This window comes from Vicugna pacos, chromosome 4 (assembly GCF_048564905.1).
Source record: "Vicugna pacos chromosome 4, VicPac4, whole genome shotgun sequence".
Classification (NCBI taxonomy): Eukaryota; Metazoa; Chordata; class Mammalia; order Artiodactyla; family Camelidae; genus Vicugna; species Vicugna pacos.
Genome location: NC_132990.1, coordinates 50,045,105 through 50,059,718, shown reverse-complemented (window position 1 = coordinate 50,059,718; position 14,614 = coordinate 50,045,105). Strand labels below are relative to the sequence as shown.

The following is a 14,614-nucleotide window of genomic DNA, read 5'->3' as shown; positions in this document are numbered from 1 at the left end:
GACAAGTGAGGCCTGGCACGGCAAGGCTGTGTTCAATCCAAGAGAAAGGCGAAGAGGAAGACGGTGGAATGCAGGTATTGCCGAAGAGAATGATCTTAGTCTTGTGGGACTAAAGAGGTCCTTAGGAAAGTTAAAGAGGCCTAGATGATTTCTGCCAAAATGTTATAATTGGCCAAATGGCCAGACACCCAGTCAACACAGGATGAAGTCTTGGTTGGTTCTAGGAATCAGTGCATAGTTGCAATTATAACCACAGTTTGTTAAATGTGAAATAGATTCTTTCTCATAAGTTTTAATTATTTCATTTTTCAAGATGAAGTGCTCAGTATGCCTTTTGGGAGTTATTTCCTCTGAAGTATTGGTTATTTTAAGTTACCCATCCCTGTGATCTGCCATCCTAGCTGACTGTGTGGAACTCCCCCGTCACCTCTGTCTTCCTCATTGGAAGTGACCTCCATGTGGGCTGGGTCCTAGTCACTATGAAGCTACAGCGCTGAGCATAGAGCACAGGTGGATGGATAGACGGATGGACGGACGGATGTAGAAGGAGTCCACACAAAATAAGCCTTTATTTGGGGAGGGTTGAGGGTGTCACAAGTACAGGCCATGGATGGTGCGCACGGAGTGCTTCCAGCTGTCCTTCCAACACTGAGCCTCCCTCACCTGCAATGTGTTGTCATCTTCGATCTTCTTCAGCTCCTCTTCAAATAATGCTAAATATTTCTGGGAGCAAGCAGCAGCAGGAGGCCACATGAGGAAGGGCTTCTGGACTCTGTGCCCTAGAGGAACACTGTAACCTGCTGGGAGGTAGCTTTGACCCCGCTGCAAGCACTGGCAAGAGCTCCACAAGTCATTTCTCACGTACTTTGCCCAATAGGCAGGCGTGCGTGTCTTCCTCATTTTATAGATGGGAAACCGAGGCTCACAGCCTTGCCTGGGGTCATCCAGCTAGAAGGAGGCTGAGGAGTGACTAGGACACAGGACTACCTGATTCTGGACTCTGCCCTCCTTCCTAACCACTGCCCTGGGGCCCTGGCTTCCCCGAGAGGCTGAACCCTCCAGGCCTTTAATGCCCACGGAACTCAGCAGGCAGAGGTGTCCCCTGCCTGGAGCTTAGCATGGTGGCTGGGGAAGGGCTTGCCCAGGCACTTGAGGGCTCTCCTAATACAGGGGTCAGCATATCTCTAGGCAGGACGAGGTTTCTCTCTGGGACACTCAGACCAAAGGTCCACACATCCTTAGAGTCGAGAGGTCCTGCAGGTGGCCTCTGGGTGCCACCTCCTCTTCAGGTAGGCCCCCTGGGGTCTAACAGGCACTGGGTTCAAATTCTGACTCAGCCACTCTGCAGGGGCACAGAGGGGACACATTTCTTTAAGGCTTAGTGTTCTCAGCAGTAACATGGGGACAATTCTGTCTTCCTCAAGGGGTTGTTACAAGGAGCCAATGGGAAGCCTCCTGTCACGTACAGAAGCTGCAGCAGGTGCAGTAACTGTCCCTTATTCTGCCCATTGCCACCGCTGCTCCCATGGCCTCTGTGCCTCTGGCTATTCTGTCTCAACTGTTCCTTGGAAAGCCTTCCTTCACCCCTCCGCCCCCCGGTCTGGGTGTGGAGCACGGGGGCTCACGTCATCAGACCCACGCTGTTGCTGGAACTGGACATGACCTGCAGCTCATGTCCTGGTGCCTGAGACCATTGGATGTCCTGAGCACTGACACTGTGCCCTGGGGCATCCTGACACGTGTCATATGCTCCATGGGCCAAATGTCAGGATACCTGGTGACGGGAAGCCCCCTCCTGCCCAAGGCAGCCACACTGAGCTGCCCCGTGCTCCCTGGGATACACACCCCCTACCCCACCCGCATCTCTCCACTCACCAGGTAGACAGCATCTCGGGCTTCCACGGACGCCAGGTGGCCCAGCGTGGTTTTGGTGGTCGTGATCGATGATGTTTTCTTGAGGAGAATCTTGTTTTGGATAGTGACTTCAGTGGGTTTGATTCCCGGCCATTTCCTACAAACAAATATGAGTGAAAACTCCTACAGGCTTGTCTTCGTCATTTGCAGTACCTTCTTCAACCCTGGTGGAAAATGTTAGCATTTCTTTAAATAAAATTATCATGCTTTAAACATCTTAATTAAAAGAAAAATCCTACTGAGTATTTCATGTTAAGTGTGTTCATGTTCATTATTTTTCGTATTTTCTCACTGTTTAAATCCATGTGTACCGACAGGCTTGGGTTCTGCATGGGGGTGGGAATCCCACACCTCCATGTGCTCCCCTTCTCTGGGCCTCAGTTTCCCTATCAGCCCACCGGCCTGGGGCAGTCCTGGTTCCTGGCCCACGTTTCCTATTGCGCTATAAAATCCACTGCTGACAACTGAGCTGGGCAAATTGCTGCCTTACTTCTTACAGAGTCACATTCTCACATTCTTGGGGCACAGGGGACAAGCACTTTGGTAGCCCTCATCATATGTGACAGACAGCAGCATTGGTTCACAGTGCCACCAGCAATCTGAGAATGTGCCCCATGCTGGGACAGGCCTCCCTGTCTTGGGGGTCCCTTGTGGGTCCTTATCACGTGGACAAATAGCTGCTGAGCTCTCAGCATGTGCCAGGGCACTCCCAGTACAATCTCACTGAATGTTCTCCTCATGATTCCAGGTAAGGTTGGGTGCCATGCCCATTTCACAGATGAGGAGACTGAGGCTCTGGGTGTAATGGCTTTCTGAGGTTACCGGATCTGTCTGACTTCAGAGCTCCTGCCCCTGACCATCCCACTGCACCGCCCCCAGCATGCACAGCCAAGCATGGTATTCCTCCCAGGTCTCGGCTCTCACCTGCTCCCCCGTTCAATCAGGGGCTTCTCACTCTTTTCCTCCAGGGAGAGCCCAGCGAGCTTCCTCCGTATTAGGATCGATGTTTTCTGTTTGGGGGGGTCCATCTCTGGCAGGCAAGAGACAGGTTACTGATGGTGGCCTCACCCACAGCCTGAGATCAAGGGGTCTTCCCCCTGACCTTACATTTAGCGAAATAAGGGCTCACTCCCCTCTTCCCGACTTGGAGCCTCAGGCAGGAGACGGAGCCCTCTCCCACAGAGGGGCCGAATGCAGCTGGAGGAGGCGAGGTGTGGTCTGGGTGCTGTCCCCAACTCCACAGCCTGGGGCGTGATGCTCTGACCACACAGGCCCCTGAATATGCTTTGTAGAGCCTCCTTTGGCTTATACTGGCTCAAATAGGTCCTGAACTAAGAATTTCTTCTGGAATGAACACATTTAAGGTTGTCCCTCTCGTGCCTGGCTCACTGACCTGTCCTTTGATGTGGGGAGAAAGGGGCTCCGTCCATGGAATGAGAGCCAGCAGGCAGGAGTGGCCCTCTGCACCCTGGTCTGTGGGGGTGGCAGGGCCAGGCTGCTTGGCCCATAGGCTACTAGAGATATGTTCCAGTTTGTGGTTTCTTTCCATCCTTTGACATTTTTCTTTGTTTTAGTTTTGGCCACAGAGAAGTGCCAGCTCTTTCCTTTATGGCTTCTGACTTGCATCTCACACTTAGGAAAGCTGTCCCTACTCCAATATTATGAAAATATTTACTATTAGGGTTTCATTTTTTACATACAATCATTGACCTATTTGGGATTTGCTTTTTTCATTAAAAAGGTGTTACTTTTAATAAAAACAAACAGAAATTCACCAGTCCCCTCAATGGAGAATTTGTTTGCATCCTGGTGGTGTTGGGAGAAAGCAGAGTCCCCCAGCCCCAGCCCATCACCCTGTGCCTCACCCACCCGCTGAGGCCTGGGCACAAGGCTGGTGATGTACCTACTTGCAGCCTTGACATCGTCAATGGTGACCACCTCATCCAGCTGCAGCAGGAACTTCTCGGTGAAGGTGGCCAAGCTGGCTACGAAAAGTCGGCCGTACCTCCTGGTGAATTCCTGGAGGAAACAGAGGAAGCACGGTGCTGCAGGGAGGGGACCTTGCCTCCAAAGGCAGGCTGAGGCGGGGTCTGGGGATCAGTGTGTGAGACAAGACCAGGGCCATGTGTCAACTGTGTCCGAGTTAACTGGCATCTGGTCCTTGGCCAGGAAGCTTCTCCCAAGAGGTGACTTGTTTTGAAGATAGAAAAATGATTCTAAAATGGCCAATTTACCCAAGAGGAAATAAAGCTAGACATGGATCTTGGGACAAAAAAGTTCTCATTAGTAATTCTGTAATTAACTAATTTAGAAATTAAAAATCCAAGTTAAAATTACCAATAATGACCATAAAACCTGTCTGCTTTCATGCCCTGCTTTGGCCAGGCTCCCAGCTGAGGGCTGTGCTCTGTGCTGTTGGTGGGCTGTCAGTTGGGGTGACCGCTGGAGGGCAGCGCACAGCAGCACCTAGACGTGGGGCTTGATGGCACTACTGACCTCCAGCTTCTCCTTGGTCGCTGCAATCAAAGTGTCCAACTCTTTCTGCCTCTTCTCTTCCACTTGACATAGAGACTTCATTTCTTGGAAATGTGCGGGGTGTCCAAGATTTGGATGGAGCTTCTGGGCATTTTCATCCTTCAAACAATCCAGAAATCAGCAAGAGTTTTGACCTGGTCTTGAGGTCGGGACCAAAAGGCTACTGGCCTATGCCCTCTGCCAATTATGGCCACGGCCAGACTGATGTGTGCGCTGGCTGGGGTGTGCAAAGGGCCGTGGTTGGGCAGAGGAGTGGCAGAGAAGCCAAGACAGGAGCGTGGCTTGAGCTGACTCTGAGGGTTAGGCAGTGAGAGGGCTGAGCATCCGCCCTAGAACAATCAAGGCTTCAGCCCAATGAAATCAACAGAACTCACGTCCCATGGCTCTAAGGACCATGTGGACAATCACTGTTGATCTCAATGACTGCAGCCCCAGAGAACCCAGTGGACCCACCCATTAAATCCAACAAGGAGTTTGCCGATTGCCTCCTATGAAGGAGCTGCCGGCTCAGCTCTCGTTTCTCCAGTGCCTCGTGTCCAGGAATCCCAAGCCCGGCCCATCTCCTTCTCTGGGACTCAGTTCTGCTAACACTCTGCCTCCATTTCTGAATCCTAGGGCCCCTGGTCCTGGAGAGGGAGGGCTGGTCCCAGGATCCCCACCTTCCTTTTCTCCAGCTGTTCTTGATACTTGTGGAACTGTCCCCGGATCTCTTCGGTGGAGGCACAATATTTTTTCCAGTGGTGCTCCTTGAAATTCTCCATCACCTGCCAACACACCTGGGGCAGCAGCTCCTCAAATCTTCTCATCTGGGCCCGTAATTCTGTAGGAATCGGGGGTGGGAGGCCAGGGAGAAAACAGAGCAGAGCCAAGCTGCCAAGGTGATCTCTCCAACAATGGCTCAAAGCAGCTTCCGAGAGAGAAAGCTTGGTCTACAATGTGGTAATAGCTATTCTCTCGAAAGGGTTCCTGTGGTCAAACTAGTAGAGAAATACTGAATTAATCAAGTTCAAAGAACTTTTCTTCTATATTCTGCAGGACTTTCCAGCACTTTTAAAATGCACAGTGTCTTTCAGCAGTTCTGTCTCATCTGTTATCTCTTCAAATACTGCCTTGACCATGGACTCCCACTCTCCCTCCGGACCTGTCAGGCTCACTCTTACATCCATACCTCTTCACCTCTCTCCCATAGTTCCACCTCTTTGTTTTCCTAAGTTGAATTTTGGTTATTTTCTTCAGTAGTAAAGGCATGCATAATTTTTAATTTCAATGATTTATTTTTCCAATATAGAAGTTTGATTTGGTCCTCTTTCATATTTACTTGGTCATTTTAATAGCCTCTTGCTCCTTACTCATGTTTCCAATTTCTTCTTTTACTTAGCTCTAATAAATACATTATTTTATATTCTGTGTCTGATACGTTCAGTATCTGAAGTCTTTGCTGGCCTCATTCTGCTGCCCCATGCTCAAGGTGCCTTTTTTCTGTGTGTGTGTGTGTGTGTGTGTGTGTGTGTGTGTGTGTGTGTGTGTGTGTGTGTGTGTGTGTGTGTGTGTGTGTGTGTGTATCCTGGAAAGGATCTGTAGCATCTCTACTAAACAAGCATCTGGGCATGACTAACTCAAGATCATTTTAAGGTAATGTATCAGCTGGAGGTCTTGTGAGTGATCCACAAAGACAATGTTGAGTTCAGGTTTATCTAAGTGTGACTTCAGGTTTCAAAGCCACATAAGGGCTGGCCTGTAGTTATGGATCCTCGTTGGAGTTTTTCTTCTTCTTTACCCAGAACCATGGCTTGTAATGAGACAAATTTCCTTCTAGTCACTGGCGGAGAGGGTTCATGTCTGTCTCATTCCCCTTACACTGCAGATGGGGCCCCGTGGAGTCTGTTTCAGGTGGCTGCGCCCTTTCAGACTGCCCACCTTGGGTGGTCTGGGGCTCGGTCTCTGTTCCTAGTGCCCTGAAACCATGAAGACAGAGGCTCAAGTGCTCCAGGGAGTCAGCAAAGCCCTTAGGGCGAGAGCCAGAGCTACTGCTCAGTTCACCCCTCTGAGTCCCTATTCTCACTTCACCTTTGCAGCTGGCTCATCCACGCATTTAAGAGAGCTCATCACAGAAAAGCTATATGCAGCGATTTTACACGTTTTCAGTGGGAATACTGGGCTCCCAATCTGAGGGAAACGGAAGTCTCCATTTAATGTGAACTGCCAGCCTTCCAGAGAGGGACAAAATCCTCAGTATTTCCCAAGCCCATCTGACCGTGGAGCCCTTCTTTTGAGGAAGATCACGCAGGATGGGGTCCCACAGAGTTCACCTGGGGAGATTCTGAGCTAGAGAAATGAAATGCGGTCTACAGCTTCAGTTCCAGTCGTTCTCCGACGACAGTATTGAGAGCCACTGCCGCTGATGCTCCCTGGACATGGCACGTCTGGGAGGGGCTGACCCCCCAAAAAAAGCCTTGCATGGTGGCTGTTGTCATTGTCTCCAGTTTACAGGCAGGGAGGTTAAGGCTCACAGAGATGACGTGATGGTCAAGGCTACACGGCTGGGAGATGGCAGTGCCAGGTCTTGACACCAGGTCTGGGTCCCCTAATCCTCTCCCTCTCTACCCCTGCTGCGCCTCAGCCAGCACAGAGGCCCGTGATGGGCCCTCAGGTTCCCTGCCTTACAAGCAGGAATAATTAGGGCTTACGACTGCATAAAACGCACGTGGACACAGAGAAATGGGGGCCCATGCGTGTGTCTCCACAGCTCCTTTTCTGTCCTGATAATAAATATAAATGGTAAGGTGTGTTCTACCTGCCTGTTTTCGTGTCCCTCCTCTCCAAGAGGCTGTGTCTACCAAGCTCATCACAGCCCAGCAAGGCCAGCATACAGTAGGCACCGTGGAAGGAGACTTCAGTGATGGAACACAGAGGCACCACATGACCCAGCAATTCCACTCCCAGTTATTCACCCAAGAGAGATGAAAACAGACATCCACACGCAACACGTAATGAATGCTTGCGGCAGCAGCATTCATATCGGCCCACATGTCCGTCACTGAGCGAATAAACAGACTACTGTATATGTATACTATGGAATATGATTCAGCCACAAAAAGGGGTGAAGTCCTGACACCTGATACAAAGTGACTGAACCTTGAACACATGCAAAGTGAAAGAAGCCAGCCACAAAAGACCACATACTGCATGATTCCATTCATATGAAAGCCCTGATAGGAAAATCTATAGAGACAGAAAGTAGATTAGTGGTTGCTTCAGGTTGGGGAAGTGATGGAGGGACAGGGGGTTCCAAAATTCACAGTGGTGATGGCTGTACAAACTCTGTGACTATGTTAAAATCTCCCAAATTGTACATTTTACATGAGCAAATTACATGGTAAGTGAATCTCTCAATAAAGCAGTAAAAAATACCTATGCAATGAGTGAAATATTTTTGATAATGCAAATTACCACATTTCTCAAGAAAAGGGAACTTTTAGGGGGGCATTGCTGTTTCTCTCCAGTTAAATCTGATCGAGATTTTTACCTAGTTCTAAGATGTCAGCTTTTCCCAGGGAGGCTCCTGTGCCTCCCCAGTGACCTCCAGGTGGCTCTGTGCCACATCCTCGGTCTGCGGGCTGCACCCACCTATGAGACAGGAGTTGTGGTACTCCTCTGCCTGGCTGTGGTACTCCAGGATCTTCCTGCCAATGTTCTCTGCGCACTGGTCGAAAGTATCGAACATGAAGTCAGGCCTGGCAACTGGGCGCTTCTCTTTGCGGTAAAAGTCCTGCAGGAGAGAGGTGACAGCTTGGGACATCCTCCACTCACTCTCCTCGCCTCCCCGCCTTCTCTACTGCTGTCCCCTGTGCCAGGATGCTCCTCCTCCCTGTCTGTCTGTCCTTGTCACCACTGCCAGTCTCCCAGGGCTATGGGAGCCAGGAGCGAGGAATGGCAACATTCTATGGATCCTTCAAGACCCAAATGGAATCTCACTTTAACAACCAGGCTGAGAGGTTTCTGTGAAGCGCCAAGCAGAGCAGGAGGCTGTGGGCCACAACTACAGATGACCCAGAGCTCTGTTCTGAAGACTCCCAGCCTGGTGGAAGGTAGAGCAGAAAGCACACAGACAGCCCTGTCGTGGTATGCTGGGCCAGGGCACTGGGCAGCTCCCACTGCAGGTCTCCTGGCCCCACCCAGCACTCTGTGGTGCCACAGGGTCTATGGCCCTCCGCTGGAAGCTGGCCTCTCAGGGACAGGGAACGGGGCCTGTTCCTCTTGGCACACCACTATCTGCCACACGGTTAGCACCCGAGAAATATTTGGTGGCTGCATAAATGGATAGATGAATGAAAGAGTTTTAATTCCTAGGATGAAAAACACCACACGGTGAGAGAGGCTGGGAAGTTGTGGGCATGGGGACTGGAATACCCTTTGCTCAGTTTCACCCACAGGGCCACTCTCAGCAGAAGACAAGAGGCAGAGGCAACTGGGCACGTGTGGCCTGCGGCTGGCAGAGGGCAGGGAGAGCCCTCACCTCCACGACGTTCAGCAGGTGCTCGTTGCTCTCCCAGAGGAGGCTCAGGATGATGCCTTTAAAATCCCTGCAACACACGCAAGACAGATCCCTGGGAGTCCTTTCTAATCACACCCAATGGTGTGGACAAAACAAATGGACAGAAAATTCTGAGAACTCAGCAGCTCAGCCTGAGCTGGAGCAGGACAGCTCGTGAGGCCAAAGCATAGTCCCACCTAATATTTCTACCTGTCTAGTTTAATGCCACTTGTATGTGACAAGCTGAGTTTGGTCCCTTCCAAGCATCGTTATCCTTATTACCCCCTTGTAATTACTCACTTCTGCCCCATTGCTTACACTGATTCCTCTCCAAGAATGCTAGAAACTTTCTGCTTGGTCACATTTGTTCCTGCTCTTCCTCTTGGCTCACTGGCAATTCCTACTGACTCGTTCCAATACTCTGAGTGGCTCTCAGCTTTGTCGCTCTCCCCACAGCTGTGAGGACTTGGGATGGATTTGTGTGACTGCCCGATTAACTTCCACCTCTCCCAGCAGACGGTAAAGTCCACCAGGACAAAAACTCTGTGTGTCTGTTTTGTTTAGTGCAAAAAGTCACTCTGAAAAGGTCATATACTGTATGAGAACATTTATAGGATATGCCTAAAGTGACGAAAGTGTAGGGATGGAAAAGAGATTAGCGGTTGCTCAGGGTTAGGGATGGTGAGGGAGTGGGGGTGGGTGGGGCTATAAAGGAGTAAAAGGGGGAGATACTGGTGATGGACCAGTTCTGCTTGTTGATTTGGTGATGGCTGCATGGATATAAACAGGTGATAACATGACAGAACTATACAAAATTGTGAGAGTCAAGGTTTTAATGCAATGTCTTTTTGTGCGTAGGACAAGGAGGTGTCTAGCTGCTGACTTGGATGAGACTTCTGGGTCACTGGATGTAAAAGCCGCCCTTCTTTGTATAGTTCACAAAATCCCAGAGATAGGACTGTGGGGTAAAATGACTGACGAGTCGATGCTGTGAGGCTCAGCTCCCTGAGGAAGGGGTGAGGGGACTCTGTTAATAAAACTAACTTCCTCTGAGTGCTTTCAATTTTCTGAAGTGGAAATTTTGCTTGTTTGCTTGAAATGTAGCCATGTTAAGTGCAACAGATTTTGTTTTAATCAATGAAATTCAAATAAAGGAAGAGAGAAATGGGGAAGGGGGAAGCATTAAAAAATTGCAAAAATCACAAAAAACCCCAGCTCCCACCCAAGGTATGCTGCCCTGTGACCACAAAATACTTGGCTTAGAAAATGTGAATTTGGGGTAAAAATATCAATCAAAAAATGTATGTGAAATAGGCTCAAACTGACCTTGACCCTTATCCGTCCCCTTGCCAGCCTCTCCTGCTGTGCCCCCCACTTCTTATTTTGCCCTCAGGTGAGTTAGGAGAACCCTGCCAAAGCTGCCCCCTGACAAAGATGACAGATTAAAGTGGAGTTAAAGGAAATGGCATTGTCACTTACTCAGCCGGAGGAGGTGGCTTGTCCCCGAGCACCTGGTACTTTCTGTCCAGTCGGTTGGGCTTGGAGTACCGTGAGACGCTGTGGGACAAAGGTGGGTCAGTGCTCTGGAGGCTACGAACAAACACAGGCAGACCTGAGCCTGCGGGAGCCCCGTCCTACTCCTCAACAGCTCTTGAGACAACCTTGTCGTGGGAATGAAGCCCTAACCACTAAAATCCACACAAGGCCATCAGAGGGGCCAAGGGACAGAGGTGCTTGGGCCCAGAAATGTGTATCCTTGCTTCCCTCTGGTGAGGACTCAAAGAAAAACAGGTTGAGCCACATGGAGGGCTGTCAACTTTTCAAATAAAAATACAAGTTAAACTTGAATTTCATGTAAGCAATGGGTAATTTTTAGCATTATGGCCCATGCAGTATTTGGGACATACTTATGTTTAAAAATATGTGTTGTTCATCTGAAATTCAAATCTAACTAGGCATCCTGAATTCTTTATCGGCAGCCCTAGCAACGTGGACTTCATAGATAACCACTGAGAGACTGAATATACAAATGGGCAATGGCTGGGCCATATATGAATAGAGAACTCAGGCCCATAACCTGCAACAACCTGCCCAGGAAACCAACTACTTAGCTACAACGAACAACTCAGGAAACCAACCCACTGGAAGTCAGACTTGCAGGAGGACAGACTGTCATCTCTAGTGACCATCAGGAAGATAAACAAAACCTCCCGTAACAATCAACCCTAAATGGCCAGGACTTGATTAGTAACTGACCACTACCCTAAATTTTGTCCCTGTTTCCAACAGAGAAAGCCAAATTGCACCCCTAACCAATTACATAGGACAGTGGCTGCTGGCTGGCCTGACTCCAGCTTCCTCAGGCCAGCAGCCTCCAATCAGGCACATCTGAAGCCTTCCCTTTGCTCCACTATATACTGCTTCCATTCCCTTGCCTGCCTTTGAGTCTCTGTTAAAATGCAAGTGGGAGTGAGTGGTGGATTCCCTGGTGGTAGTAAGTTCTAAATAAATAGATTTTGCTTCTCTCATTGGTTAGTCTTTGTTTATTTCCACATTGCAGATGGCATGCCTGTTCAAAAAGGCTTTCTGGATGTATGCAAAGAAGGAATTTCTTCACTGCCACTTCCTCACAACCAAGAATTCAACCAGGTCAACGAGGGCTCACAGCAGATCCAAAAAGTCAGCTCAGCCACGTGGCTTCTGTTATCCACCTTCTATAAAATTGGTGCCAGGGGCCAGCCAGGGCTCATACTCACTGAGGCATGAGTCTAATGACTCCCATGGGGCATAATAGGTGGAGCATATGACCAGGATGCAGAGGCCCAGGACTCCTGATGCTCCATCATCCAAGGGAAGCCATCTCCAACGTCACTCTCTCTGACCAGGACAATGTGTGTGGGGAGCGAGGTAGCAGGGCTCAGACCCACCAACTGGCACCATGGAAAACCACTGAGCTCCCAGAGAGGTTCTCAGGGTGGAACACACTTATGTCCGTGTGAGCCGAGTCGCTCAGCAAGAATGAGCACAGGCCTGTCTAAAGCTGGTGTCAGAGCTGGCCCCTCACGGGGTCCCCTGGAGTCTCAGAGCTGTGAGCACAGGAGGTGTGCTCTGAGGACACAGTATGGTAAAGGGTGGCCTCTGGCCTCTGTTAGGGGAACAGGTCTGGCCTGTGCACGCAGCCCAGCATCTCTACCTTGCTGCTGACACAGCACTGGCGATGGACACGTCCTTCTTCACGGAGCATTCTCCCCAGTTCCGGTGTCTCCTCAAGGCTTTGGGTGATGAGCACCCAGAACAAGAACAGAGGATCCAAGGTAAGGACAGGCCCAGTGGCACCACCAGCTTACCCACCGCCACTGCCCTGCCTGCCCCTACCTGTCTGGGACCGATCTTTGTCACAATGCTGGGTTAAACATCTTGAGTCAGGAAATCTGAAACCAAAGGAAAGGATGTAAGCTTTTCCCCAGTGACCATGAGGACAGCTCAGGCCAGGCACTGGGCACCATCCCTATTGGCCCAGAATGCCATGTGCCTCTGCCCTTCAGGAGCCCAGTTTCAGAGAAGGAAGCTGAGGCTCTGGAGGAAAAGACCCTGCATGAGGTCACAGCTGTCGGGGTGGCCCACGTGGGAGCTGGCCCCGAAGGCTCAGGGGCCCCCTGCACACCCCAGGGCCACTCACTGTAGGATTCTCTTGACCACCTCCACAGCTGGGTCCTCAATCATGGACTTCCCCATGCGGCTTGGCTGGGTGAAGGACTCGGGGTTGACCACATCAACCTTGGCCTCTTCTTCATGGGCTTCTGAAGACACCAGGATGTCACTCTCTACCTCTAGGTTGGTCAAGATGTCCTGTAGGCCAACGAGAAAGGCCCAATTGTGTGGACCCAGTCTAGGTGCCAAGGAGGCAGGTGGGCTGGGTTCATGTTCCAGCTCCACCTTGCCCAGGAGCTGGGGCTGGAGGACAGCTGCCTGACCTCTCTGAGCCTCTCCTTCCTCTTCAGTGAAGCAGCAGTGATCATATCTGCCTTAGAGGGCTTCCTTTCTTTCATGCAAGCATGCATGCATTCATTCATTCATTTATGCATGTGCCAGCCTTCAGAAATGTTTCCTGAGTGACTGCTTTCTGCAAGGCTCTGCCTGGATCTGGGACACAGGGTGAAGAGGCCACCTGTGACCCTTACCTGCATGGAGCTTACAGTCTAGTAAGAGAGACAGACATTTAATATGGACTTCTGCAAACAGTCAACACTGGGACCAGTGCTGTGAAGACGTTCCAGCGTCTTCTATGAGGCTGAGGGACATGGACCTGTAAGGCTGCCTGCAGATGTGCACAGGCAGGGTTTCTGACCGGTGGACAGGGGAACGAGTGAGTGCATGGATGAGCGCGTGGCCACCTCCACCTGGACCTTAGAGAAAGGGTCTGAGGGGTGGCCCACAGCTCAGTTGAACTGTTCCCTATTTTATTCTGAGTCTTGGCTTAGTGGGGGACTGTAAGCCCCACAGGGGAAGGACTCCAGCTGGACTCCTGAGTTCCGTCCTGTCAGGCGCAGTACTGACGGTGTGAATGAAAGCTTCGAGTCAGTGGCATGGCGGGAAGCGCCTCCCAATAGAAGGAAGGGCTGGTTCAAACCATGGAAGTAAGAGGCAGGGCCTGAGGGCGGCCAAAGCAGAGCTCGAGGGGTGCCCACTTCTGCTGCCATTGGCTCAATGACACGTCCTCCTGGAAGTGGGCTGAGCACCTGTGATAGTGAGAGAGGCTGGGTGTGCAGTGACAGGCTCTGCCCTCTGGGGAACACAGTCTAGGGAGGCAGCTCTCAAAATGGAAACCTTACAGCACAGCCTGTGGGCTCATGGGGAAGTGGGACATGCTACGGGGTCCCAGAGACCCTGGCCCAGACCAGGAGTTGAGAGAAGATCTGGGGGAAGTGACCTCTTAGGGGGGCCAGAGAAATGAAGAGGCTACAGAGGGCAGACCAAGGAGGCGGCTGTGTAGGTCCAGTTAAAGGGGCTGGATTTATCCTGAGGGCAGCAGAGTGATATGGGCAGACTGGCTGCAGCTCAGGGATGCGGTCATGGGGAGAAGTGAGAGGATGAGCACAGCCACGTGGGCAAGAGACAGGGGACTTGGACGAGGCCAAGGGAGGGGTAGGGGGAAGCAGTGGCTGCTCACAGGTGCGGGTGGGAAGGAAGAGGCTGAGAAGTGAGGCCACCCTGAGAGCAGCTGGACGAGGTGAGCCGAGGGTCCTAATGGGATGAGGAGGCACTGCCGGGAGATGAGGGGTCTTCCAGTGCAGGGAAGTGGTCCATCTGGGATGCAAACCCAGATCTGACTTCACAGGCATCTCAGTGGGCCTGATGTCCAGCAGGGGCCTGGGAGGCCTTTCCTTAGGCTCTGCTGGTCTTTCCTGTGGGTCTCTGGGAGCCTGGACCTAACAGCCCACCCACCTTCTCACCCATAGCCCCACCCCATTCCTTACAGTAAAGACCATCTGAGTCATGGACACCAGGTCCAGCTTGCAGTTGAGGTACTGAATCCGCTGGCTCAGTTTTTCCTTCCAAGTTCCAACAAGGCCAAGGAGGTCTTCTGTGATTACCATCTAGTGAGAACACAGAGGGGAAAAGCCAAAGGAA

At 51.0% G+C, this 14,614-nt stretch overlaps 1 protein-coding gene across 3 annotated transcripts in view; it reads right to left on the bottom strand.

Annotated features, from left to right (window-relative positions):
• Positions 1-550: 550 nt before the first annotated feature.
• Positions 551-14,614, bottom strand: part of CCDC180 (coiled-coil domain containing 180) — a 50,751-nt gene continuing 36,687 nt past the window's right edge. For 2 of the 3 annotated variants that reach the window (XM_031677323.2, XM_072959774.1), the window contains 13 exons: positions 14,461-14,580; positions 12,663-12,832; positions 12,359-12,414; positions 12,177-12,255; positions 10,463-10,540; positions 8,966-9,032; positions 8,077-8,218; positions 5,109-5,269; positions 4,411-4,548; positions 3,822-3,933; positions 2,839-2,944; positions 1,876-2,011; positions 551-723 (listed from right to left, as the gene is read on the bottom strand). In XM_031677323.2, coding sequence (XP_031533183.1) covers positions 592-723; positions 1,876-2,011; positions 2,839-2,944; positions 3,822-3,933; positions 4,411-4,548; positions 5,109-5,269; positions 8,077-8,218; positions 8,966-9,032; positions 10,463-10,540; positions 12,177-12,255; positions 12,359-12,414; positions 12,663-12,832; positions 14,461-14,580 — 1,497 coding nt within the window. In that variant the 3' untranslated portion in view covers positions 551-591. Of the gene's footprint in view, positions 724-1,875; positions 2,012-2,838; positions 2,945-3,821; positions 3,934-4,410; positions 4,549-5,108; positions 5,270-8,076; positions 8,219-8,965; positions 9,033-10,462; positions 10,541-12,176; positions 12,256-12,358; positions 12,415-12,662; positions 12,833-14,460; positions 14,581-14,614 lie in introns of those variants that run through there. The other variant, XM_072959775.1, reaches the window with a different exon arrangement.